A 25,839-nucleotide genomic window follows, 5' to 3' on the forward strand; every position below is an offset into this window, starting at 1 on the left:
CAAAAGGCCTTGCGGGCCTGGGGCGGGGCCTTCCCGTGGATTGGTTGCTCCGCATCCCCAGGCAGGCAATGATTGGCCATCTCTGGGGGTGGGGTGGGGCTAAGGAAGTTGAAAGAATTCTATCTGTGACAGGGAGAGGAATGCGGGCTGGGTGGGCGTTTAGGTCCAAACTCCAGCCGCCGACTGGCAGCGTGGACTTGAGAGGAGCATGCCTCGGCCGTACATTTGCCTGCTAGCGGCTGTGCTGCTGCTAGGTATTGCCGCCGTCTCCAGGTCGAAGGGCCTGCTGGGCAAGGAGCATGAGAGGACGCCGCGAATCACTTCTCATTTCAGCCAAAAGGAGCGCGTCACGATGAAGGAGGCGCTGAAAGGTGAACCTGGGTTCCCTTCGCCCACTTATTCTCAGATGCAGTTCCCTGTCTCCTCGAGCTAACCCGTGACTCCCGTCTCCAGCCTCAGAGGTCCACTGTTCGACTTCCGTAACCCCCTAGAGGAGCCCTAGCCCCATTCCTGGCACTTCCTGCCTGCCTTGGGGACCTCACTCTTCTAGACCTGGCTTCCTACGACTCCGGTGTTCCCTGCCTAGCCTGGAAGCTTCAACTTCGCCCGTGTTGGTGTGACTATCACCCATCCTACCCCACCCCTACTTGCCTGGAGCATTACAACAGCTATTTAACCTTCGATAGTTTGCAGTTGTTAAATCTCTTAAGCCAATACTGAATAATCTTAATCTTTTCTACAGATGACGGAAATGGAAGTTTAGGTCAGTTAAATGATCTTCCCCGTCAAGGGGTGTCCACAGGATGGGAACATCTAGTGCCTGTAGGATCCTCTGGGTTCTAGATGGCTCTGAAAAGAGGTGTGGGGTGTTACAGGTGTGTGGGATGTCCCTAATTCCCTCTCCTAATTGAAGGACATCTCCTCCCCAGACCTAAAACCAAGGTTAAAAACTTATTTACCCTGTCAATCTGCATTTTCCAAGAGAAAAGGGAAAAGTTTTTGTAGAGTTCTAGATCCAGTAGTATAATGAGATCCTTATTCACCTTTGGTCTTAGCGCCAGTCTTTTCCCTTCCATTAAGTAATGGATAAAAAGAAACTGCCTATAGAATAATGTTCAGGCAGATAGATTCAGGGACCAAAAGCTAACCCTTGTTGTTAAATATAAACTGGGCTTGTGCTGGAGTGATCAGCCTGGGAAGCAGAGCAGGGCTTTCCCAAAGCATCATAGTATAAATTGTTCTCTGAAAGGCATTGGGTAGCCACTCACCAGAGTCTCTTTGCAGGAGAGAAAGCAAAAGCTAGGTAAGAACTTAACATAGGGGCCTTATAGCAACATGGCTTAGAGGGGGCAAAACACCTGAGTTTAGATCTTGAGTCTGAACTCAGTCTCATATAGACAGCTGATTTTGTCTTTCTGAACCTCGGCTTCCCCCATCTGTGTGGTGAGCTATGATGTTGATCCTTAGCAAAACTGAGTACAGAAGTCAGAGGCCCTCACCTGACGTCAAGCTCCCCCAGGAGCATTTGTTCCCACTGTTTTTGGACAGCCATCTACTCAAATAATCAAGCCTTCACCAAGGGATGATCTTAGTGGCAATCCAGGAACCAAGACATCTGTGTAGAGTGGATGAAATTATTTATGGCTGAGGAGCTTGTTTGGGAACTTTTAAATTCACACCTTCTCAGGCATCATGTGACCCCAAAGCTGGACTTGGCTGAGAGATCAGTGAGACACTGGATGAGCCAGGCCACAGGGAATAAGGCTGCTCTCTGTACAGAAAAGCACATGAAGCATCATTGGTGTAGGGACCAAGAACAGTGGGCTGCTTGGGTTCATCAAAGGAATGGTGGCTTCAGAGCAGAGGGAGGCCTTAGAAGTAATTTACAGAAGCTTCGAACTTTGGGTCAGGGTGCAAAATCTACTCCTGTCCAATGTCCCTCCTCCACCCCATCTTGGGGTTTACTTTCCTTTAAGAACCATATTAGCCTAAATGAATGCAAAGGGCATGGGTTTAAACCCTAGTTCTACTGCTTGTTTCTGGACAACCTTGAGCAGCTCACCTAACCTGTCTCAGCTTGTTTCCTCACCTCTGAATTAGGGAAAACGGCAGTGCCTACCTCAAAGAATTGTTTTTCCTTCTGCAATAAAATAATACATGCAACAGAGCTTTTCATGTACAAAGGGCTGTGGAAAAATCAATGGTTGTTATCATCTGTAATCTTCCGTCTCTGACTCTGACAGGTGCCATCCAGATTCCAACAGTGTCCTTCAGCTCCAAGGAGCTCAACACGACAGCCCTGACTGAATTTGGAAGATACATTCGTAAAGGTCAGCCACAGACTGGGGAAAGGGGGTAGGAAAGGTAGCGTTGAAGACAGTTCTTTTACAAGATGATAAAAGGGCAACCTAATTTCCATGAGCCTCTCTTGACAAAAGTTTGTACATAGTGGGGAGGGATAAAGGGAAAGTCCATGAGTGGGAGTAGACACAGAGTGGGGACTATAGATTTGCCCTTTGAAGAACACAGCTGCTGGGTTGTAGTTTGAACTCCCCCAATCTGTGCCCTCAATACGTGTCAGTGAGTAAATATGATATAATCAAAAGATTCAGACTAGGAATTCCTTCTTCCTGTGCGAGTTTCCAGAACTATGCCTCATGCTCCTCCCACTCCTACCTCCATGCACACCTACAACATATACACACACACTTACCCACCCAGACCCCACTCCAGATTCATTACTAGCACATTTCTGAGCTTCTAGGCATCAACGACTCTGAACTGTCACATCAGTCCTCTCCCAGCACCCTACCGTCCATGAGCTAAAGAAGGATGGGTTAGGGTAAAAAGGAGACTTGGAGCTCCCCTTCCCCATATAAAAAGATCGTGGAGAATAGTAAAGCCACCTTCCTAAATCAAATGAAAAATAGCCCCTCTAAAGTCGGCAGGGGTGAGAGGCTGGCGTAGACACAGCAAGTAGCCCCCTCGCTAACATTCTGGAGCAGGTGAGCCCAGGATCAATCCCCAGCAGCCAGGCTGGAAGTCTTCACTAAAAAGGAGATAAAAATCAGGAAAGAAATGTACAGTAACGGTAAACTAGATAATCTGGCTGACAAGATAAAAGCATATTCTTCTTCCTTTTTTTTATTTGTTTGTTTTCAGGTATGCACAGAGGGAGGTCAAAGTTCTTTCTCCCATGTATTGAAGGCCGCCTGTGCTAAGATCTGTCTGTAACCTGAACAGTTGACCCTGGAAACACCCACACCTGCAAACAAAAGTGTGGCCATGTGCTAGACAGAACAATCTTTTACCTACACAGAATGCAAACAGTAGGAGAATTGTTTTGTAAAAGAGAAAAAAATCCCTGATTTTTATATATATATATGATATCTCTGAGATATGTATGTGTCATGTTTGGTTCCAAGTGATTTGGATACTGTGGCTACTATATTTAAAACTTAACAAAAAAACCAAAAACTCAAGGGGGCGGGTATAGCTCAAGTGGTAGAGTGTATGCTTAGCATGCACAAGGTCCTGGGTTCAAGTCCCAGTACCTCCATTAAAAAACTAATGAAATAAATAAACTTAATTACCTCCCCAACCAAAAAACCTAACATAGTCCTAGTCTGCATAGCCTATTCTGTTACAGACATGTATTTGTGACAACATTATAGGCCAGACCGAGCCAGATCTTGAGGTTTTAACTGTCATAATGGAGCGTCTTGACGGGCATAGTAATAGCACATCAAACTATGGGGAGGAGGTATTTTAGGGATGGTCTGGGCAAATCAGAAATCAGACTGGCTTTGTCCCAGAAGGCTTCCTAAAGGAGGCTGCATGTTTTAAAGAAAAAAAAAATAAGGAGAGGGAGCACCAGATGGTAGGAAAACCAAAGGCAACTGTTGAATCTGGCTTTCTCTCATTTGCTTCTAGTCTTTCCTACTGTGTTCCAGACCAGCTTTATCCAGCATGAAGTTGTGGGAGAGTACAGCCACCTGTTCATGGTCCGAGGCTCAGACCCCAGCTTGCAGCCCTACATGCTCCTCGCTCACATAGACGTGGTACCTGCCCCTGACGAAGGCTGGGACGTGCCCCCATTCTCCGGGTTGGAGCGTGATGGCTTCATCTATGGTCGAGGCACACTGGACAACAAAAACTCTCTTATGGTCTGAAATGTTATGTTCCCTCTGCCGTGGGGCCCTGAAGATCAACCCAGGATGGGGGAGCTTGGCTGACCCCTGAGAGGCAGGAGGTTATGGGAGAAAGAGCCTTGGCTCTGGGAGACCTGGGTTCCAGCCATCAGTTTGTCACTTCCCTTTTCTGGGCCCTGAGTTCTCAGCTGTGAAATAGGGATTAGAAGAGATAACCCCCAGGCACCCTTTCTGCTCTGATGCTGATAAGTTTATGCTTTTCTCCAGGTGGGAAAGGTTTTATGTGGAGCTCTACTTCCCTACATCCCATTCCCGGGGACCATTTGAATTTGTTCTCTCTAAAGAGAGTCTATTACATCCTGATCCCATCAGCCCTGTTACAGGCAGCTGAATGTCTCTGATGCCTTGGTGCTCCCACTTAGATAAAAAAAGCCTTTCTCCTCTTCTGTTGTCCTGTCCACCAGGCAATCATGCAGGCGTTGGAGCTTCTGCTGATCAGAAACTACATACCCCGAAGACCTTTCTTCATTGCTCTGGGCCATGATGAAGAGGTAGAGCCCCCTCACCCTGTACCTACCTCTGGGTCCCCTACTGAGGGAGGGAGCACACTTCATCCTAGCCTGGTTAGTAGCTCCCCAGCGGCACAGTCTCCAGGATACGGCGTGGTAGTTTGCCAACTTCTCTGTTTATCTGTTGCCAGAAATATCTAAGGACTTTGACCAAAATGCAGATCCCTGGGCCCTGGGCCATAGATCTGAACTTGGTTTTTTTTTTAAGACTATTCTTTTTAAGAGCAGTTTTAGGTTCATAGCAAAAATGAGACGGCACAGAGATTTCCCTTATTCCTCCAACCCACACACATACATAGTCTCCCCTAATATCAACATCCCCCATCAGAGTGTACATTTGTTACAACAAATGAATCTACATTGCCACATCATAATCACCCAGAGCTATTGTACACATTAGGGTACACTCTTGGTGTTGTACGTTCTTTGGGTTTGGACAGATGTCTAATGACGTATATGGTAGCATTATGGTATCAGAGTATTTTCACTGCCCTAAAAAGCCTCTATGTTCTGCCTATTCATCCCTCTCTTTCCCCCAGACCCTGGCAACCTCTGATCTTTTTAATGACCCCATAGTTTTGTCTTTTTTTAAATGCTATATAGTTGGAATCATATAGTATGTAGTCTTTTCAGACTGGCTTCTTTCACTTAGTGATAGTCACAGATCTGAATTTTTAACAAAGTCCAACTACACCTTGAGAAACATTGGTGAGATGGGAAGAGACCCAAAGAGAGATCAATGAATGTGTTTTCTTTCCAGCGATGCCACTTACTTTGACCCTGGGCCAATCACTTCACACTCAGGATCGCAGTTTCTTCATTTGTGAAGTGAGGGCGGTTGGGCCCTTCTGAACCTGACATTGCAGGATTGTGTGAGGCAGGATTATTGAGGGCCCTGCTCCCCAGGAAGGAGTCTGGGCGGGAGGTTCTGGAGCCCCTAGCTAAGCTGAATGAGTCATCTCTGGAGGGCTGGCTGAGAAGGACAGTGGCTCTGGGTTCAATGCCTGCAGGTGTCAGGGGTAAATGGGGCTCAGAAGATCTCAGCCCTGCTGCAGGCAAGGGGCATCCAGCTGGCCTTCATCGTGGATGAGGGGAGCTTCATCTTGGACGGTTTCATTCCCAATCTCAAGAAGCCCTTTGCCATGTGAGTACAGTATCCCATCCCCAACCTTGGAAGGTGTTCTCACCCCACGGGAGGTGACCTCAGCCTGGTATCTGTAAGTCACGCTGAGACAGCTCTTTATTTTACTCCTCTTGGCTTTAGTCGCCCTGGGGCAGGTCTGGGGTCCCCTTTCCCTTCCTCCTCTAGTGTAAGTTTTTTAAGCAGCGTGAAGCTGAGATTCTGGCCCACCAGACCACTGCACAGATGGGCCTGTGGGCCGACGGGCTGGTTCAGGGTGGAGGTCAGGGGGGCCCTTTCTGGTCCTGTCCTACAGGATTTCCGTCTCTGAGAAGGGTGCGATGAACCTCATGCTGCAAGTGAACATGACTCCAGGCCACTCTTCAGCTCCTCCCAAGGAGACAAGCATTGGCATCCTCTCCGCCGCTGTCAGCCGGTAGGCGACTCCGGGCCCTGCTCGCCTGCCAGACTCAGGCTGGAAGACCTGGCACTTGCCTACTTTGAGTTTGAGGAGGCTAAGCTTCCTGTCCTGAGGCTGAGAAGCCGCCTTGGGGGCTGCCGGGAGGGCAGAGCTACCAGTATCCAGGCAAGGGCCAAAGGTCTCAAGAAGATCAATGCATGTGACAAGCAAAGGCCAGCAGACGAAAGCTCGGTTAGATAGAAGCTGGAACAGGTCAAAGTCCAGGCCTGAAGTTAGAGCTCACAAGCTGGAAAAGGACCATCTAAATTCTCCCCTTGCCCTGGGAAGAGGACAAAGACAAATAAAGGCTGCTGGCTGTGGGCGAGGACAGCAGGGTCTGTGACAACAGACCTCACCTCTGGCCAGTTTTCTTGCAGAGCGGGAGGAATCCTATTCATTCAGTTAAATATTTAACAGTCTACCATGTTCAAGACTTTGTGCCCAGTGATGGGCATACAGTGGTGGAAAAACCAGACAGTCCCTTTCCTCCAGGAACTCAACAGTTAGCAAAAGAGATTGACAATTTTGCTACCGTGTGGTAGGTACTCTGAGAGTGGGTGATGCCCTGTGGACTCGGTAGACAGGAACAGCCCCTGCTGGTGGGGTAGAGGTGGTCCTACTTATGCTTTGAGATCTTGGAATGGTTGGACTGGTGGAGGTGATGGGGCGGTGAATGGGAGACCTCCTGGCCAGGCCTGTTGAAATGTCCTGTCTCCCTCCTCCTCTTCAGGCCGATGGTCTCAACTGAGTTCGGTAAGTCTTGAAAACTGCATTTCTCTTCCAGACTGGAGCAGACACCGATGCCCAACATGTTTGGAGACGGGCCGATGAAGATGGCTTTGCAGAAACTGGCAAATGAGGTGTGAGAAGGGGTCTCACACGTTCCTGCTTGGCTGTGGAAGAGGAAGGAAGGGTGGCAGAGAAGTTGCCTTTAGAGTAATGAAATGTCCCAACTGCTGACCAGTGCTCTGCCCTTTCTCATCTGTTCCCAGCCAGTGGCTGAGCCAAGATGCAAGGACCTGGCTTGTTCCTTGGGGCTGTTGGTGCTCAGGCCAAGAACTTGAAACCTAATACACTGGGAGCCCTGGGGAGAGCTGGTTTTCCCAATCATCCTTGAGGCCACTGCCAAGGGCCCTTAAGGCAGATCTAAAGTCAGGAGAGACCCGGGCCCAGGAAGAGTGACCCTGCTTTGCTGACCCCTCTGAAATCCTGCTGAAAACCTGCTTCTTTCCCTTTCAGTTTCCCTTCCCCGCCAATATAATTTTGAGCAACCTGTGGCTATTTCGGCCCCTTGTAAGCAGGTAAAGTTCTATTGTCCCGTCCTTCACATCTCCCCCGCCAAATCTACCCACTTCCCAGTTCCCTCCCCTTGGCTTAGCTCCGCCTGACCAACCATCTCCTCAGCCACCAGACACTACATCTAATTTGTATAGAGGTCATGCCTCCTAGTCTTAAAGGTCTCTGAGGTTCGGGAAAGTGGGTAGACCTATAGTCCATTCTTTCTTTCCATTGGACAATGCCTGACTTAGTCCTTTTGCTTTAGGTGGATGGAGAGAAATGACATAACCAATGCACTGGTTAGGACCACCACGGCACTCACCATGTTCAACGCGGGGGTCAAGGTAACACCACCTGGCTCCTCTTACACACCTTCCTCCCCACCCCCTACCGCCCACACACCCCTCCTTCCCTTTATTTCCTGGCTCCTCCTTCCTCCTCTGGTTACAATTTGAATAATAATCGGAAGGCCCAGTGCTGAACTGTCCTGTGTCATCAGATGGATAAGTCTCCAGAGAAGGGGTTCTAGCTAATGTCTACAAACTCTCTGAAATCCCTGACCCAGTTCCATATGTTTCAGGGGCCCCCCTCAGGCTCTTTGTGCCTGCCCCCTTCAAAGACACAAACATCACACGGATGTGAAGAGGCGTTATTTGAGAGTTAACTCTGGTGACCAGTACTCATTCAACAGTAACATACCTACCTAGCATTTCGGTCATGTAAGCTAAAGATTCCCAGCCTCTCCACTGCCTTTTTATTATTCTTCCTTGTATTTTGAAAGATTTATTCACCTAACAAATTTAAGGAATGGTTAATCTATTTTCCCCTAATGTTACCTTAAGTTGAATGAGAGAAACTCACCTGCCATTTTAAAAATCTATAACATTTGTGATACATACAACACTTAAAATATATACATTGTCCAAAAACAAAATGCTGAAAGGAAAAAAATTTATGTATATATACACACACACACATATGTATGTACACATTGTCTTTCCCCAAAGTACACTAAATATTGTGGGGCCTTAGCAAACATAAATTCTATATGACGTTTACTTTTATAAAAAGAAGTTCCAGGTGAACCAATACTTCGATACATTTTTTTCCTAAGAATTACTTTTCAGCAGACTGGTGTACTTCGAGCTGGACTGGCCACTAAGGGGCTTCTCTCTTTAAAGGAACGTGCACAGCCACACTAGTTTGCCTGCACTGAGGCCCTTCAAAATCTTGAAAGGAGGTAGATCATTCCAAGCTCTTCCAGTACCACCAGCACGGCTTCAGGGAGCACCACTCACCTAGAATACAATGTGGCCTTGTGGCGCTCTGCTCATCTGGAGCCCAGGTTGAGTAGAAGTGAGTGGTGCCTCAGAATTAATTGCTGGCATAACTGACTGGAGTGTCCAGTGTGTGACGGCAGACCCGAGCCGTCTTCACCAGCTGCCTTGAGTGTTCACCAAAACAGTAGTACTGTGTCCTTGCATTTGAATGGTGTTTCTATCTGTCCAGACTCCTTTTCACATTTGTGGCTCCATTTGATCCTCCTAACAGCTCTTAGAGGATTATTGCTCCAATTGCCAGTTGAGAGACAGAGGCACAAAGAGGTCATAATTCTTTAAAATCACATGGCTAAATTTGTAACAGCCCAGTTCTCCCATCCCTAGCCAGGCACTTTTTTGCATCATGCCAGTTAAAAGAAAGACACGCAGTTGGGGAATCCGGTCTCTGAGGGAAAAATCCCTCTGTAGCTTAACTCTCTTCTCCAGCTAGTCCCAGGGTCTTCCTAGCCAGATGGAGAACACAGTCAAATTTTGCAGTTGGATGTGCGAAAACACAACCACCATCCTCGTGATCACCCCCGTCGGGGATCCCACATGCCATGGCGAGGCCTGGGGAGGCTCTGGGTGCGCTGTCCTGAGTGAGCACTAATGTGGACCGCTGCAGAAAGGTCCCGGGCGCCCCCAGAAAGAGCATGCACGGGAGACTGCCAGTGGCCAAAACAGAGATGTCTGGGCAGTCACAGAGGAAGCAGCCTTGCTCTGAGCAGCTCTCTGTGACCACTTCCAGGGCCAAGAAGGATGAAGCTCTGGCCTGACACGGAGACATACCTCTAGCTTCGGACATAACCACATGTCAAGGGTGCAGAGAAGACAGGGGCTGACTGAGAAAATGAGGTCCTGGATTTTTAAGTCAAATCAGCTTCCTCTCCCCCCTGCTGGTGGTAGTTGGCATTTCCTGGGCAGGGATCAGGTGTGGGGTTCTTGAGGTCGCCTCAGGTCAGTTTGTGGTTCTCTCTCTAGGTGAATGTCATCCCCCCGGTGGCCCAGGCCATAGTCAACTTACGAATCGACCCCGCACAGACAGTCCAGGAGGTAAGTACCCCCTGTTCCCAACAACTGGGTCGGCATCAGTGAGGCGTGGCTCTCAGGACTGGGGTTTGGCTGCAGTCCCAGGGCTGGCCCATTCTCTGATTTGTTCAGCCTTTTTCGAAGGCTTCCTATGCGCCAGGTGCTTGGCTAGGATGGACAGTCTGTGGCTTGGGGGAACTTGGAGTCTGGGGGTGGGAGACGAAGGATAACAACAGTAAATGACAAACAGCAAAGGAAAGAAATCGTAGCAAACACATAGTGGGCTTGCTACGTGTCTGGCCCTGTTCTAACATGTTCACGCACTCATTTCATCCCCACCCACACTATGAGGTAGGAAATGTATTCTCCTCATTTAACAGGGAAAACGGAGGCACCGATCCATAGAGCAGGGGAGTAACATGCCCAGGATTACACACCTAGCGCTGGTTCCAGAGTCTGTCTCTTAGCCCCCAAACTATACTGCACTTGTAACAATTAAGGACAAACAAATTCCCACAGGGCCAGTGCAGAGAAGGGGACGGATGCTGCCTCTGAGGATCTAGAGAGTCTTTTCTGATCACTAGAAATTTGAACTGGGACTTAAAGGACAAGCAGGTCTGTGCTAGAAGTAAGACATTCAGAGAAAGGCTAAAATAAAGTCTAAAGAGTAAGTTAACTTGGGGAGAAGTGATGGGAGATGAAGACGGAACTGTAGTTTGGGGATCCAGGCTTTGTGCACCACGCCGTGGAGTTTGGGCTCTTGTCTGTGGACAAAAGAGAACCATCAGGGGTCTTGTATATCACAGGACTGTGATGTACTCAGATTCTCTTTTAGGGAGACAGTGCTAGTGGCAATGCTGAGGAAGCCCTGGAGTGAGAAGAGACAGCTAAGAAGCTGTTGCAAAGTCATGGGGTGAAGAGGACATGGGCCACGGGTGTGAGAGATGGGTTCAGTAGGATGCGGCGTGTAATGGATGTGGGGGAGTGAAAGGCAGGGCAGCTCCAAGATTTTAAACCTGGGTAGTTGGCCAAGTGCTGCTGCCTTTAACCAAGATTAGGAATTCGGGAAGAAGAGCAAGTTCACCGAGAAATATCATGGTTTAGAAATTTGAGAAGCTGATAATACATTAATAAGCAATTATAAACACCTCATGTGTAGGGAGAGAATGAACTAGAGAGAGAGGCTGGAGTATTATTAATTGAATCCTCTAGAGCCAATAAAATCCTATGGGAAGGATGTGTACATTTTGGAGAGAAAAGGGTTGCAGACAGAGCCTTGCGTTGGTCTGCTATAAACATCAATCTAAAAATTATAAAAATGAATGTATAATTGCAAACCATGATGAGTGCTGTGATGAAGAGGAATGGGGGCTATAAACCGAACATAACAAGGAAACAGACTTTGTCTGGAGGTCAGGCAAGGCTTCCCTAAGGTTGTGACATTTGAGCTGAAAGATAAGGAATGACAGGAAATACACAGAATATATGACACCGGTAAGAAAGGCCAGGTCACTGAAACACCAGGTTGAGCTAAAAAGAATTCAAAAGGTAAACCTAGGGGGGTAGGGTATAGCCCGAGTGGTAGAGGGCATGCTCAGCATACATAAGGCATGCTCTAAAAATAAGTAAGCCAACCTAAGTACCTACACCCCCCAAAAAATTTTTTTTAAAAAAGGTAAATCTGATCCTTCCAAAAATGATCCAAAAAAAAGGGAGGGTACAGCTCAGTAGTGGAGTGCATGCTTAGCACACACGGGGTCCTAGGTTCAATCCTGAGTACCTCCATTAAAAAAAAAAAAGTGATCAAAAGAAGCAACATAACAACTGTCAGATGAATATTATGTTCCAGAGTTAAGCAGAGTGAGGGGCAGGTGGTGTTTCCGGAGTCCCTGGCACAAATCATCCAGGGTCCACCACGCTTAGACTTCTGTTGTCCTTTCTCCATAGAGCCTTCCCAGTGGAGGATTTTGTGCATCCTCACAGAGGGTGGGAGGCACACCCCTGGCCGCAGGAATTAGGGGGACAGGTTGACAGCCTGCCCAGCATCACCCAGCATTGAGGGGGAGCTGGGACAGTGTGAGACCTGGGCTCTGCTGCTTTTCATCCAGTGCCAACCTTTGTCCTCTCCCCAGGGGCTCATGGGGCCAGGAAATCACCGAATTCCCCTCACTGAGTTTCTTTCCACCAGTTTTTTTCCAGCCTCATTCCAACTCCATGCCCTTTCCAAGGGCCGTTTGCCCCCAGCTGGGGCTTTCATCTCCCCGGCTTCTGGCACTCTTCCCTCCCCTCCAGTCCCCTGCCACCATGGCCTTCCTTCCCCACCTATCTGATGAATTCCCTGGAATCCCCAGGCCCATCCTGCTCACCTGCCCCAGTGAGGAACGAAAGACCCCATCGTCCCAAAAGCACACAGCTTTGTCCTGGTCACTCCACTCCTCGTGCTCCGATTCCATGCATCAGGGACACTCCCTGCTGGTCTGAGGGCCGAGGGTGCAGAGCCTTGGGCTGGGTCAAGTGGGAACTTAAATGGCTCTGAGAACCCTCTCCCTCCATCTTTAAGTGGTCTGTCCCAAAGACAGATGCCAGATAGGTCTCTGGCATCCATCTTTGAGGAACAAGAGCCTTCAGACATGTGACAGACCACTGAGTAGAAAGGAAAGCTTATTCTCAGTGGGCCTCGGGGAGTAGAAATAAGGCCACTGGAAGATGCTTCAAGGAGCACCCACTTAAATATGTTCGAGTATGGCACCTTGGATGGTAATGAGCTTCTCAGAGGATGGATGTCCACCTGTTTGGAGTGTTTTACAGAAAATTCCTTTCTTCCTCCATTTATTCATTCGCCAAGGGTTTACTGAGTGGCTACTATGGGCTAGCCATCCTTCCAAGCACTTGGGAAAATGCTGAACAAGACAGCCAAGATCCCCATCCTACTGGGGCTTACATGCTAACGGGGAAGAGGCAGCAGTAAGCAAGTAATCAAATGAATGAACCAGGTGGTTTTTTAAGAAGCGGGGACCACAAAGACGATTGTAGGATGAAGTGTCACAAAATGGTTGTGGAGGAGGGAGTAGGGGGTGAGCAGCTTTAAATACAGTAGTCAGCCGTCTCTGAGGGCTACTTACCTTGAGACCCAAGAAGGAGCAACAACCTGGGAACAGCATCCAGGCAGCAAGAGCTCAGGCCTCTCATCTCAACAGAGGTGAAATGCGGCTGATGTGTCCAGTACCTGTATCTGTGGTCTACATAGAATATCAAAAAAGAAAAGAGAGAGAGAGATGGAGGGAAGTTAGATGCTACAGGAAGCTTTATCTCAGTTCATTATTAGGAAGAAGTTCATAACAGAGTTGTTCAAATGTGGAATAGATTAAAAACACATGATGGTGACCTTTCTGCCACTGGAATTATTCAAGCACAAGCTAATGACAACCTGTCATGGATGCTCTAATGAGCAGCCTTACAGCAGGACGAAGCTGCTCTTGCTAACTAAACACCTTACCAATTTTTAAGCATTCATTGTCCTTTCCTTAGACGAATCTATCATTCACTTGAGAGGGATTCAGGAAAAAAGAGTTTGCTTAAAACAGAAGTCAGCACAGTGTGGGACTAGGCTGTCAGGACTAGGAGCTCAAAGAAATGATGGGTCAGTCTGCTCTAAAGTAACCTTTGAGGTCCTCTTACCACTGATGAGTCCCTCCCCTTGGTCCTATCCTTCTGTCTCTGATTATCACCCAGGGTGGTCCCTCTATTCTAAAAAGGCAAATAACAGCTAAAATATATTGGAGTGTGTGTGTACTGTGTGCCAGGAACCAGCTAAGCACATGGCATATATCCCGGTAAGGGTAACAACCGCCTTACCAGGCAGGTGCTACTAGTATCCTGTGCTAACAGATGAGCAAGCCAAGACATAGAGCTTACGGAGCTTGCCCGAAGTCACACAACTGCAAGTGGCCACCTGAGCGACAAAGTTCGGTGCTTCTGCTCAATTTCTGTGCGTGCTTCTCTCCGTGCTCAGGCTACCCCTTGTCTCTTCTCCGTCAGTCTCATATCCTTCAAATTCTGGCTCAAAATTCATACCACTAAGGAGTTTGTTTTAAATGAAAACCACCGTCTTTCTGTCTCTTCTCCACTCCACCCCAGCCTGTCTGTACTGTGGAAGCAGTAAAGCATCGTCCTTGTGAAGTCAGACAGACCAGGCTCGGGCACACAGCCCATGACACTGACTGTTATAAACCTCGGGCAAGTTACTTAATGAGACAATCCCCACTGTTATTTTTATTGGTTCACATCTTTCAATTTTGTATACCCAACGTTCACTGCATGCCGTTTATGTTCTTGGCCCTGGAAATAGAGGAATGAGGTGGGAAACCTAGACTCTTATGATTCTCACTGAAGGAGGTCCAGTCAGTGTGCCGTCTCGGCGGGGGGCAGCGGGCACAGTCCCAACCCACCTTATAGGGGATGACTTTGGGAACCTCCCGGTGGGTCAAGAATATATCAAGACTTTATATTCTTGTATTAGAGTGTTTTGGACATACGGGCTAGAGTGAAAATAAGCACTGGTGAGTGAGTTGACCTCTCCCCCAGTCCAATGGCAGAAAAAATGGTGATTTCTAAGCCAGAAGTAGGAACCTTCGTTTCCTTTCCAGACTCGGCTCGTAGCATGCTGCTAGGGGACACCGACCCAAAAGGGGTGCTCATGAGACAACGCCCTCCAGCCATGAGACACTCACCCTTGTACAGCAGAGACAGCTTTTTCTTTTCTTTTCGTTTCGTTTCGTTTCTTTTCTTTTCTTTTCTTTTCTTTTCTTTTCTTTTCTTTTCTTTTCTTCTTCTCTTCTCTTCTCTTCTCTTCTCTTCTCTTCTTTCTCTCTTTCTTTCTTTCTTTCTTTCTTCCTTTCTTATTTGCTTTTGGGGGAGTGATTAGGTTTATTTATTTATTTAATTTTTTTTAATGGAGGTACTGGGGGTTGAACTCAACCAACACACCCCACCTACCACTGAGCTATACTCTCTCCTTTTCCCAGAGACAATTCTAAAGCAACTGCCAATCAGATGGGTTGAGACCAGTGCTGGGGCTATCTCTGGGTAGCTGGGTGGGTTTGGGTGGGCCACCCTAAACCAGCCCCCTGGTCCATTCCCACATGGCTCTGTGTGTTCTGATCCTCAGGGTCTGGTCTACATCCTGCCTAGGACCAGGACTTTTGCTGAGTCCTGCCCTAGTCATTTCAGACCAAATTTTCTAGAAGCTTCCTCAGGTTCCTTCCTGAGGAAAGGAGGCAAAGAGAGAGAACTTGAATACCAGTCCCCCAACTCCTGACTTTTTGTCTGTTGAGCTCATCTTCCTGGCTCCGGTGCAGTTGGTTGCAAACAGGAAGCAGGGATGCCCAGAGAGGGGAAAGAAAGAAAAGTGTGTGACCCTTTCACCACCTGTCTGAGGCTCTCCCAGGTTGAAGTGAGGTCATCACATCTCTTCCTCCTGCCTCGAGATGGTTTCCACTGTGCTGTCTCTTCTCTAGTTTCATCCGGCCCATAGCTCACAACCCAAGGGGAAGGACACAGTTTCCTGATTGTCCAATCCCCCGCCTGCTTCGTGGCTGTAAGGCAAGCCTCGCAAACACTTAACCTAAATCTCCCCTGCTGGAGATTTCCAGAAAGACCCAGCTCTTCTATCTCTTACCACCAGTCAGCTGAAATTGAGGTCCCAGTGCTAAAATGAGTCCCCTCTGTAAACCGCAGGGCTCTGCCTTGCTGGAGAGAAAGCAGGACTGTGTCAGTTCACCTGGTACTTGGATGGCAGATCGATAAGAAATTGAACTCTCTTTGTTTCCTCCCTCCAGGTCCTAAAACTAGCCAAGGACATTGTGGCTGATGACCGGGTCCAGTTCCAGGTGTTGGATGCCTTTGACCCCCTGCCGGTCAGCCCCTCTGACTATCAGGCCTTGGGCTACCAGCTGCTCCGCCAGACCATACACTCTGTCTTCCCGGAAATCAACATTGTTGTCCCAGGTAATGACTTCATCAGGGGTGGCTGGGGGAGCGGTGAGGGCTGGGACTGTTTCCTATCCAGTGTTCACTGCCCCACTCCCACCCCAGCTGTTCAGCCTGGAAACAGCTGGCTGCTTCCTCTCATGATGGGACTGGAACTGTATTTTCCCCTCCAAGTGGAAGTGAGAAAGCAAACAGGAAAGGAGCAGAAACAAACAATTAGGTCAACCAAGCCTGGGTCCTTGTTTAACCTAGGCCAGTCACTCTCAGAGGATTCAGCCCAGCCTCCCCCTCCTTCAGAGGAGACGCAGAGGGGCCCAGGTTCCCCCCAAGGTAGGTTCTGATCCATTCTAGAATAACAGCTCAGCAACAGAGCTCGGAATCTGCAGCCCAGAAAGTCCTCCTGACTGTATCATTTGCATGAACCCCCTGACCTCTCCCGGCAGCAGTGCCTCTCGGCCCCTTCCCCAGTCTTGCAGCGTACCTTCCAGATCTACAGACTGCATAGACAGAGGTTCTCAATTTCCAGAGTAGAAGAGGATCGCCTAGGGAACTTATTAAAATGCAGATTACCTGGACCCACTCCTAAAGATTGGGGTTAGCCAGCTCTGCAGAGGACCCTGGAATCTGCCGTTTTAACAAATGCCCCAGGGGATTCTGACACCAGATGATGGCTGACCACAGTTTGAGAATCTCTGGTCTGTGATGTGAGGAAGAGATGCTCTAATGTGAGGCCCTGTGTCCACTTGCCTTTTTTCTGGGTTTAGTCATGGATTCCCTCATTTTCCAAGCTAATTCTTAGGACCTGCCCCCATGCTAGGTATGGGCTTTTAAGGAGAGTACAGTGAAATTCTGCATCCATAAACTCTTCAGGTGTGAAAAAAGCAGACTTTTTAAAAATCAACTTAAATCTGACTCACTCCTCAGAAATTCAACCTCAGACATTACTCCAAGCACCCCCACCCCCACCCCCACATTGAATCAGGCCTCAGGGTCTTATGTGGCAACATGGCATCAGGGTCCCTTAGCCTGAGGTCATGGGTCCTCATGGTTACCTCGGAGACATCCGTTGTTTCAGCCACAGGGTCACTGCAGGTTGCAGATTTCCTCTGATTTCCTGGCCCGTCTGGGGAGTGGGATCTTTGACTTTAGACCCAACATCCTTCCTGAACATACCCTCCGAGGTTTGCCACCTCCTTGGACTCCTGCCACAGAACAGGAACTGGGTCCCCACCATCTAGGAACCCCGGCTTTCACACTCCCTGATTCTCCTTTCTAGGCCCTCAAAGGCTCCCTCCCCTCCCCTCTGCCTTCTGGGGCACCTGCCATAATCCCATCAACAGAGTTTGATTTTTCACGGAACAAAGATAGGCAGGCATCAACTGGCAGAAATCCCCAAAGCAAGGAATTGTGAAGGGGCTGATTACCCATTTGAAATCAGGAGTGGAAAATAGAACAAAACACATATCATCCTTAACTCATGCTCCAGGGCGCCTTTTTTCAAAGTCCCCTCCTATAGTAGGGACAAGTCCCAGCCCCAGCTGGGGAGTGCCATGACACTAAGAGCGCAGGACACCAGGAGTGTCCTGGGGCTTTCCAGACCTGAAGTCTGACTCTCAGAAAACAGAGTCCTCCTTCAGAGGACAAGAATACCAGGAAATTTACCCCCGAGAGTGTTTATTTCTGGCCTGGGTGATATACAAGAAAGCTCAGGCAATAAAGAAGTGATACTTAGATTTCTGGATGTCTAGATTTCTAGGATAACCTGGCAATGGGTATGAAATGAACCTATTGGCCTCCCTGGTCATCATGGAGAAGGGTACTTAGCTTTGGACCATTCAAGAGGTGTCTCACTAATGCCCTTGAGAGGAGATCCCATGGTCCTGGCTAAAATGGTTTCTCAGAAAGGTTTTGAGAATTAGTAGCCTGAGGATAAAAATTCATAGCTGCAGGCTCCCAAAGAGGGGCCAGATATTTTTTGGGGTGACTCAGGGGTCCTGATTTTCCAGATAGGCCACCTGCCACCACTGTCTTGGCTTGGCTGCTCTCATAAAGCCCCATTCCTCTTGATTCTCCCTTTCTAGGTATTTGCATCGGCAACACAGACAGCAGACACTATACGAACCTCACCACTGGCATCTACCGGTTCAACCCCATCTACCTGCAGCCTCAGGGCTTCCGCAGGTGTGTGAGTGCAACAGGTTTGGACAGCTTGGTGGGGAGAGGGGAGATACACTGACCTATCTGTTTCCCACCCCATTCTCCTGACAGTCCACAGAATGGGGGAAACCTGGGGTTGCACAAACTAAAATTAAGACATTGTAGAACCCAACTGGCCAACTTCCCTCAGCACCAGAGTCTTGTCACTCCCCAGAGTTTGTGGGAATTGGTGACTATTTTTCAGGGATGGGGATAATCAGATGATTGGAGAGAGCCTGTAAGAATTGGGACCCTTGGGTGCTAATCCCAGCTCTGCCTCCCTTTGAGAGAGTGCTTCCCCTCTGGACCTCATTTTCTCCCCCAAAAGGAGAGACTCCAGAGTTCTCAGTTACCACTCAGTGAAATGCAAACACGGATGAGGTCAAAGGTGGGCTCGTGCTTTGAATCCTCAAAAGAAACACCCACGGTAGGAACCGAAGACATGTTCACCAATTTCAACTACTGCGTGTGAATTACTGCTTTGTGGGTTCTTCAGCGACTTGTTAGTCCCGGGGTGTGTGTGGGGTGGGGGGGTTCCATTTAGCCCTCTGCTCCTTAGCATATCCAGCCCTGATTTCCTCATCGTAAGTCAGTTGCCAACAGAACAAAAATATTTGAATATGAGCTAAAGTATAGATTTCATGGGGGGATGTTCTTTGGTTCATTTTTTCACAGAGGTGGGAGTAGCGAGGGGGTAGCTTTTCTTTATATTCTTTCATCTTTGAGGTTACAGGTGTGGTTTGGTCAGGTGTTGAACTGTGTTATGTTGGGGAGGCAGGTTGTGGGCATCAGGTCTGGTGGTGAAGTTCCCAGTGAAGTAGGGAACCCCGTGGGTACCCTGGGGAGCTGCCCTCCCTTTCCATTTGTGTCCCTAGTAATGTGAGGGTGGGGGTGCTGGCTTAGAGATAAGTCTAGCTGGGACTCTGGCCTAAAAGAGAGAATTACAGAGATCATTTCCTCTCAAAGGAGAAATTATCGAATGGATTCCAGAGCAGGAGAGAATTCTGAACTCCCCAGTTTACTATCTCCCCGCACTGTTCTTTGCCATGGTCAGGGATCCTGGAGTGATGACCAACATGTCATATGAGCCCTCACTTCTTACAAATGGCTGCCTCCGGGGATGTAGGGTGAGGGGGTGCTCTGTAATAACACTTGTACTACAGCAGTGGACTCTGCCCCCCATATCTCTTTCCCTCAGCATCCATGGAATCAACGAAAAGATCTCAGTCCAAGCCTATGAGACGCAGGTGAAATTCATCTTTGAGCTGATCCAGAATGCTGACGCAGACCGGATGCCAGCTCCTCACCTGCACGAACTATGAGGTCGGGGAGCCGGCTGGGTCAGGGATGCCTGAGGCTGGGGCCAGGACTAACCCAAGGCGGAAAGCCAGTGTTGATGAAACCTTGGGTCATTATAATAACCTCGCCCACCTGCCTTGCTCACTCCTCAGACTCACCCAAGAGCAAGGCCAGGGGGAAGGGAGGGCCAGCAGGAATCTGGTTTCTCCTTTCCACCCGAGGACTACAGCCATCCACTGACTGGCATTTACTGCCCTCTTGGCCCGATCTTAGAAGGTACCTGGCTTGTCTGTCTTATACTGGTGATTTAACTGCCCCTTGTTAAGGCCTGACTTAAATGCAGATTTTTAAAATAACAACCAGGTTTTACCTTTTACAAGTGTTTAATTTAGGACATACTTGTTAGGCTGTCTTCATCAATTATATATTTCTTCTTACTGTAACTTCCTTTCCCTTTTTTGCCCCCACTCTCCTTGGGTTATTTAGCTGACTTTTCATCTCTCCTCTCCTGCCCCTACATCCTTCCCCCTACCCTCTAATTTGTTCTACCCCTGGAGCAGGACTTAGTCAAACTCTGCTACCATAATTACCCAAACAGTTGGTCAAATAAAATGATCTATGCAACATCAACTGGTCACTGAGGGGTGAAACAGAGGCACAGGGCTTTGGAGGAACCCCAGACCTCCTGGTTCTGGAGGCTGGAGCCTGGAGAAGGAAGCCTCTGTCCTTGGGCTCCTCCCAAGCGTTCCTGGGGCTTTGCTCCCTCCCCTGTCCTACTCCTGCCACCTGCTGCTGCTGTCCCACCCCAGGAGGCACTAATCTGTGGAAACATTTCCCTGGCACATCCTGCGGGCCGGGCTCCCAAGAGAAGGGCACTCATGACCCAGCCTCTCGTTGGAGCGCAGGACCAGCAGGGCTCTGGCCCTGGCATCATGTCCAGGGAATTGGAGGGCATGGGGTGGGGGACTGGCTTGAGGGGCTCTGCCCTGGCTGATCAGGCAGGAGAGGAGGTCGAACTGCCCTCCCTTTGGGGGCTACGGAACTCCTGCCTTTTTTCTCTGGAATCCAAGCCTGAGCATATTTGAATCTGCTCAGTAGCTGTCAGGTGGGGGGCATTGAAAGGCAGCATTTCTTGGCTCAAGGCTGGGAGCTGTGCTTTGTGGATCACAAGGGAGATGAGGTCATGGAGGGAGACACAGAGGGAGCTGGGACTTGAAAAACTCCCTTTTTTTCTTCTCCAGGCAAGGACCTTCCATGCCTTCCTGGGGTTTGACAGCAGTGGGCTCCTTTTCCCTCTTCACAGCCCCCTGCCCCGTCCCATCTGCCTGCCTGGGGATGTGAGCTGTTTTTTAGGAGCTTGGGCCTAATGGGAAGTTAGAAACACAGTGCAGGGATTATTTGAGGGTTTTTTGCTACTCCCCCTAAGATTTCACATTCCTTCCCTCACCCTCCCTTTTTGGCCAATTCAGTACTTATACAGCCTTTGTTAGAGGGTGAGGGAAGAACCAAAAGGATTCTTCTCATTCGTACAGAGCTGTGCAAAGTGCCTTCATACACCTTATCTCATCGGAGCCCCGTGAAGAAGGTGCCCTTCTTCTTACCAAGGAGGAGTTGGTTCTCAGAGAGGTTATACATCTAACAGGGGGCAGATTCAAACCCATGTCACCTGACCCCAAGCTCATTGTTCTTCCATGATCCTACGTTACTGAGGAAATCTCCTTCCCGTCGATTGATTATCTTATTTAGTGCTGACAACTCCAAAAGTGTCACTCCCCCGGTTTTTACCGTTGAGACAGCTGAGGCTCAGAGTTTAAGCAATTTGCCCAAGGTCGTGCAGGTATCGGGGCAGAAGCCAAAGCCCGTGCTAATAGTCCTAAAGAAGATACTGAGGCTCAGAGAAGCCTTTTGCCCAAGATCACACCATTCTTAAGGGGCAGCCTTAGAAGTCAAACGCAGCTCAAACATTCCCAAGTCCTGTGCTTTGTCAGTTACAGCACACTGCCTGCCCCAGGAGGCCGTGGTGTGTGGCTCGTTCACTCTGATCCAGGGAGACCTCAAGGACAAAGGCTGTTTTGCTGTTGGGTTTGGTCTTAGCTCAAGCTCTCTGGGTTCCCCTGGCTGACCTCTCCCTATTCACACCCCTCCCTCTATGTGCCAACATTCCTTACCACCCCCACCCCAGCTTCTGGGTTCAGTCTTTTCCCTTCTTGACTCTGGGGACAGCCAGGTCTCTAAAGATCTGTGGGATGACTGGGAGAAGAATGAGCAGGGGACCCTCTCTCCCTCTGGTCTCACCACTCTCTTCTAGCATCAGAAAGGATAGTCTTCTGAGGGGGAAGGAAGGCCTTGAGAGGGAACTGGTCCAAATCCTGGCTCTAAGAACACAGACATACCAGCCTATGGCCCCTGAAGGCTTCTGGAAAGAGCAGCTGAAAGCACTGGTCAGGCCAGAACAACATGAGCCCTAAGATTCTGGGCAGGATGGGACAATGAATCTGTGACTTTCCTCCACCCTTACCTACATCCATCATACCACTCCTCAAATCCACCTTGAAGGAGCTCCAGCAGGGAATCAGAAGGACACCGCACACCCCCATCAAGGACTTAGCTCAAGCTTTTAACTCAGACCTCACTCCCTAAGATTGGAAGGAAGACAATTTATTCATAAGCAAGGAGAGTGGGAAGGGAAAGTAGTAAATTTGGGCTGAAGTCCCTTGATTTTGAACCTGGGTTTCTGAAAACTTCAAGATCCAATATTCTTTTCTTCCAGTGGAAATAATAGAAAGAGACAAAAAGTTCCCATTGAAGAGCTGGACACTTCATTCATTTTTTTTGAAAATGTAAACCTAATTAAATATATTGATAAAAATGAAACTATTTGCAATGTTTGTGTTCAGTGTCCATGTGGCTATCAATAAAACGGGTAGGTATCGTGTTTCATGTATGTTACATCCAGAGCTACAAAGGTAAGAATGTTATGACTTATTTAATACTACAAAGTGTTCCTCAGCCACCATGTGCAGTGTAGCACATCCTATACATTCACGAGTGCCTCCAGAACCAGAAATTGGAACTCAAAGAGGAGCAAGAAAATGGTTGCCCAGCACTGCTGGGAAATGACGTGTCCTGCAGGAATCCACTGCAGTCATACTATCTGAGAGGAAGGATCTGACGCGTCAATTTTCTTTTCGCTTAGCTAAGCACTTTGACAGCTCAGTTCCACCCTTCACTCCAAAGTTATGTCTGTCTCCCGAGTTCACAGTGACACACCCCACAAACCTTCAGGGCATTTCAGATGCAATTTTTTTTTCTTTTCTGAAGACATAGGGCAATTTATATTGAGAAGTGTTTCTCCGGAGCCTGAGTCTCAGAAACAAGTGTTAATCTGACCAGGTATGCGTGCCAGCACCGAATGCTGAACCCCACGTGACAGAAACACCCCTATGTTTTTAATAGATTTAGGTCTTTTGTGCTTTTCATCTATGGTACCTTCTAAAACATGAAGCCCAGGGCAAGGCATTCTCTTGCCCATGTCTAACAGATAATGTCTTATTTGAAACACTCCATGGTGCCTGGTCGGGGGAAATCAGGAAGGCTTCTGTGGTGAAGAGGTTATGAGTAAGCTGAGAATAAGAGTTAACAAAAAAAGTTGGGGCGGGGCCGGGAGGATGGGTGGGGATGTTGCACCAGACAAAATCAAGTGTGAAAATGAGAGCACGATGTCTTCAGGAAACTAAAAGGAGGCCTGTTTGGGCCGTGTAAGTCAAGGGAGGAATTCTGGAACTTGACTTAAGGACAATGGGAAAGGGAAGAACAGTTAAGAGGTTATTTTTTCCTTCCTTCCATCCTCTCATCCTCTTCTCCATTTTATTCCTTCTTTCTAACACTTATTCAGTGATTACTATATGCTAGGCACTGTTCTAAATAATTATATCTGTCTATATATATTTGTGTGAATGGATAATCATTTAATCCTAATTACCCTATGAAGTAGTCTATTGCAATGTGACAGTTGAAAAATCGAGTCAGTGGATTGGAGAAAAGTAGGCGTATTAAAAAGTTATTTAGGTTAGTCATTAGGGAAATGCAAATCAAAACCACAATGGGACACCACTTCATATCCACTAGGTTAGCCATAATCAAAAAAAAAAAAAAAAAAAGGAAAAAAACAAGTGTTAGTGAGGCAGTTGTGGGGCAATTAGAAGCTTTGTACATTTGTTGGTGGGAGTGTTAAATGGTGCAGCTGCTCTGGAAAACAGTTGGTTGTTTCCTCAAAAAGTTAAACATAGAATAACCATTATTCCCCAGCAATTCCACTCCTAAGTATATACTCAAATTGAAAACAGGTATTCAAACAAATATACAAAAGCTCAGAGCAGCACTAGTCACAATAGCCAAAACATGGAAACAACCCAAAGGTCCATCAATAGATGGATAGATAAACAAAATAAATACATTGTATCCATTTTATAGACTGTTAGCCATAAAAAGAAATGACACATCCTGCAACTTGGATGAACCTTGAAATCATTATGCTGAGTGAAAGAAGCCAGACACAAAAATTCACATATTGCATGGTTCCATTTTTATGAAATGTCCAGAATAGGGAAATCCATAGAGACAGAAGCTGACTAATGGTTGCCAGGAGCTGGGGCTGGGGTGGGGGGCGTATGGGGAATGGGGAGTGACTGCTTAATGGTTAAGAGATTTCCTTTAGGGGTGATGAAATGTTTCATAACTAAGAAGTAATAGTTGCACAACATTGTAAATACACTAAATGTTAATGGATTGCATGCTTTAAAATGGCTAATTTTATGTTATGTGAATTCTACCTCAAAAAATATAATCCAAAAAAAAAAAAGTCTTTAGGAGGGGGAGTCAATGGATGGCACATGGTGACTGATGGATGGTAGCGAGATGGAAAAGTAGAGGAAGGAGACAAGATGGACTTCCAGCTAGCTGATCCGAGCCAATGGGAGAGTGACTACATTCACTGACATGGGAATTTGGAGGAGGAGAAGATATCCAGGAGATGATGAGCTCCAGGATGTGACAAGTGGGAAGTGCTGATCCATCCAAGTCTGGAGCTCAGAAGAAAAGTCATATTCAGGAGTCATCAACAGAGCACCATAAATGATACTCAATATCTAAGGGTCCAATCGAGGAAGAAGAACCAAGTTTGTAAGTTTAAATTAGGTTGTTAAAGACATGTCTGATAAGAGATTGTCATCCAAAACATACAAAGAACTCTTAAAACTGAACAATACAAGTCTAAACAATCCAATTTAAAAATGGACCAAAGACCTTTGGTCATCAAAAATATATAGATGGCAAATAAGCATACGAAAAGATGTTCCACATCATATGTTTTCAGGGAAATGCAAACTAAAGCAATGAGATGCCACTACACACCCATTACAGTTGTAGGTCAAAAGCCAGAACACTGATAACATCAAATGGTGGTGGGGATGCGAAGCAACAGGAACTGTCTTTCAATGCTGATGGAAATACAAAGTGGTACAATCACTTTGGAAGACAGTTTGGTGGTTTCACACAAAACTAAACATACTCATCATATGATCCAACCATCCTGTCCCTTAGTATTTACCCAAAGGAGCTGGAAATTACTTCTACACAAAAAGCTGCACATGTTCATTTATAACAGCTTTATTCATAATTGTCAAAGCTTGGAAGCAAGCAAGATATCTTTCAGTAGGTGAATGGATAAATAACTGTGGTAAATCCAGACAATGGAATACTATTTAGCACTGAAAAGAAACTATGAATAAAATTTAAGTAAATAAAAATAATAAAATGGCTATCAAGACATGAAAAAGACACGGAGGAATTTTAAATGCATATTACTAAGTGAAAGAAGCCAATCTGAGAAAGCTATGTAGTGTATGATTCTAACTCTATGACATTATGGAAAAGGCAAAACTCCGGAGACAATAAAAAGATCAGTATGTGGGGAGGAAGAAAGTTATGAACACAGACAGCACAGAGGATTCTTAGGGCAGTGAAAATACTCCGTATGGTATTATAATAGTAGAGCGATATCATTATACATTTGTCCAAACCCATAGGATATACAACACTAAGAGTGAACCCTAAGATGAACTATGCACTTGGGTTATTATGATGTGTCAAATTGGTTTATCCTTGGTGAAAAATGTACCACTCTGGTGAGCAATGTTGATAATGGGGGAAGCTATGCATGGGCAGGGGATATATGGGAAATCTCTGTACCTTTCTCTCAATTTTATTATAAACCTAAAACTGCTCTTGTAAAAAATAGTCTTTTTAAAAAGTAGCATGCATTACCAAACACCACAGAAATTTTAAAACGTAAGGCATTAAAAATTAATATAAATGTAAAAATATAACGTCTCCATCTTCAAGGACTTTGTAGTCTGGGTGGGAAAACAAA

The 25,839-nt window shown here is 47.3% G+C and overlaps 1 protein-coding gene and 1 long non-coding RNA gene across 3 annotated transcripts; one reads left to right on the top strand and one right to left on the bottom strand.

Moving 5' to 3' along the window:
• Window positions 1–112: 112 nt before the first annotated feature.
• On the top strand, window positions 113–20,035 carry PM20D1 (peptidase M20 domain containing 1). 2 transcript variants are annotated; one of them, XM_074351950.1, is made up of 14 exons: window positions 113–371; window positions 2,244–2,330; window positions 3,934–4,166; window positions 4,616–4,702; window positions 5,731–5,864; window positions 6,157–6,276; window positions 7,085–7,160; window positions 7,540–7,601; window positions 7,844–7,922; window positions 9,879–9,950; window positions 15,764–15,932; window positions 17,996–18,095; window positions 18,439–18,537; window positions 19,309–20,035. In XM_074351950.1, the coding sequence occupies exons 1-13, from the start codon at window positions 209–211 to the stop codon at window positions 18,488–18,490; spliced, it is 1,434 nt and encodes a 477-aa protein (XP_074208051.1). In that variant the 5' UTR covers window positions 113–208; the 3' UTR covers window positions 18,491–18,537; window positions 19,309–20,035. The 2 variants fall into 2 exon arrangements, with proteins under 2 accessions (XP_074208051.1, XP_074208050.1); XM_074351949.1 differs by lacking the exon at window positions 18,439–18,537.
• LOC123619219 (uncharacterized) lies at window positions 9,962–15,061 on the bottom strand. Its single transcript, XR_006727751.2, has 3 exons — window positions 14,657–15,061; window positions 13,049–13,165; window positions 9,962–10,132 (listed from the first exon to the last, which is right to left on the bottom strand). It is a non-coding gene; the product is annotated as an uncharacterized LOC123619219 (long non-coding RNA).
• Window positions 20,036–25,839: the final 5,804 nt, after the last annotated feature.

The sequence above is a fragment of the Camelus bactrianus genome, chromosome 23, assembly GCF_048773025.1.
Source record: "Camelus bactrianus isolate YW-2024 breed Bactrian camel chromosome 23, ASM4877302v1, whole genome shotgun sequence".
In the NCBI taxonomy this organism is placed as follows: Eukaryota; Metazoa; Chordata; class Mammalia; order Artiodactyla; family Camelidae; genus Camelus; species Camelus bactrianus.

What these genes read in the sequence shown, in the direction of transcription:
- PM20D1 (XM_074351949.1), top strand. Translation starts at nt 209, where the DNA reads ATGCCTCGGCCGTACATTTGCCTGCTAGCGGCTGTGCTGCTGCTAGGT. An exon ending in GATGAAGGAGGCGCTGAAAG is followed by an intron (nt 372 to 2,243) that starts GTGAACCTGGGT and finishes TGACTCTGACAG; the next exon opens with GTGCCATCCAGATTCCAACA. An exon ending in TGTTCAACGCGGGGGTCAAG is followed by an intron (nt 7,923 to 9,878) that starts GTAACACCACCT and finishes TTCTCTCTCTAG; the next exon opens with GTGAATGTCATCCCCCCGGT.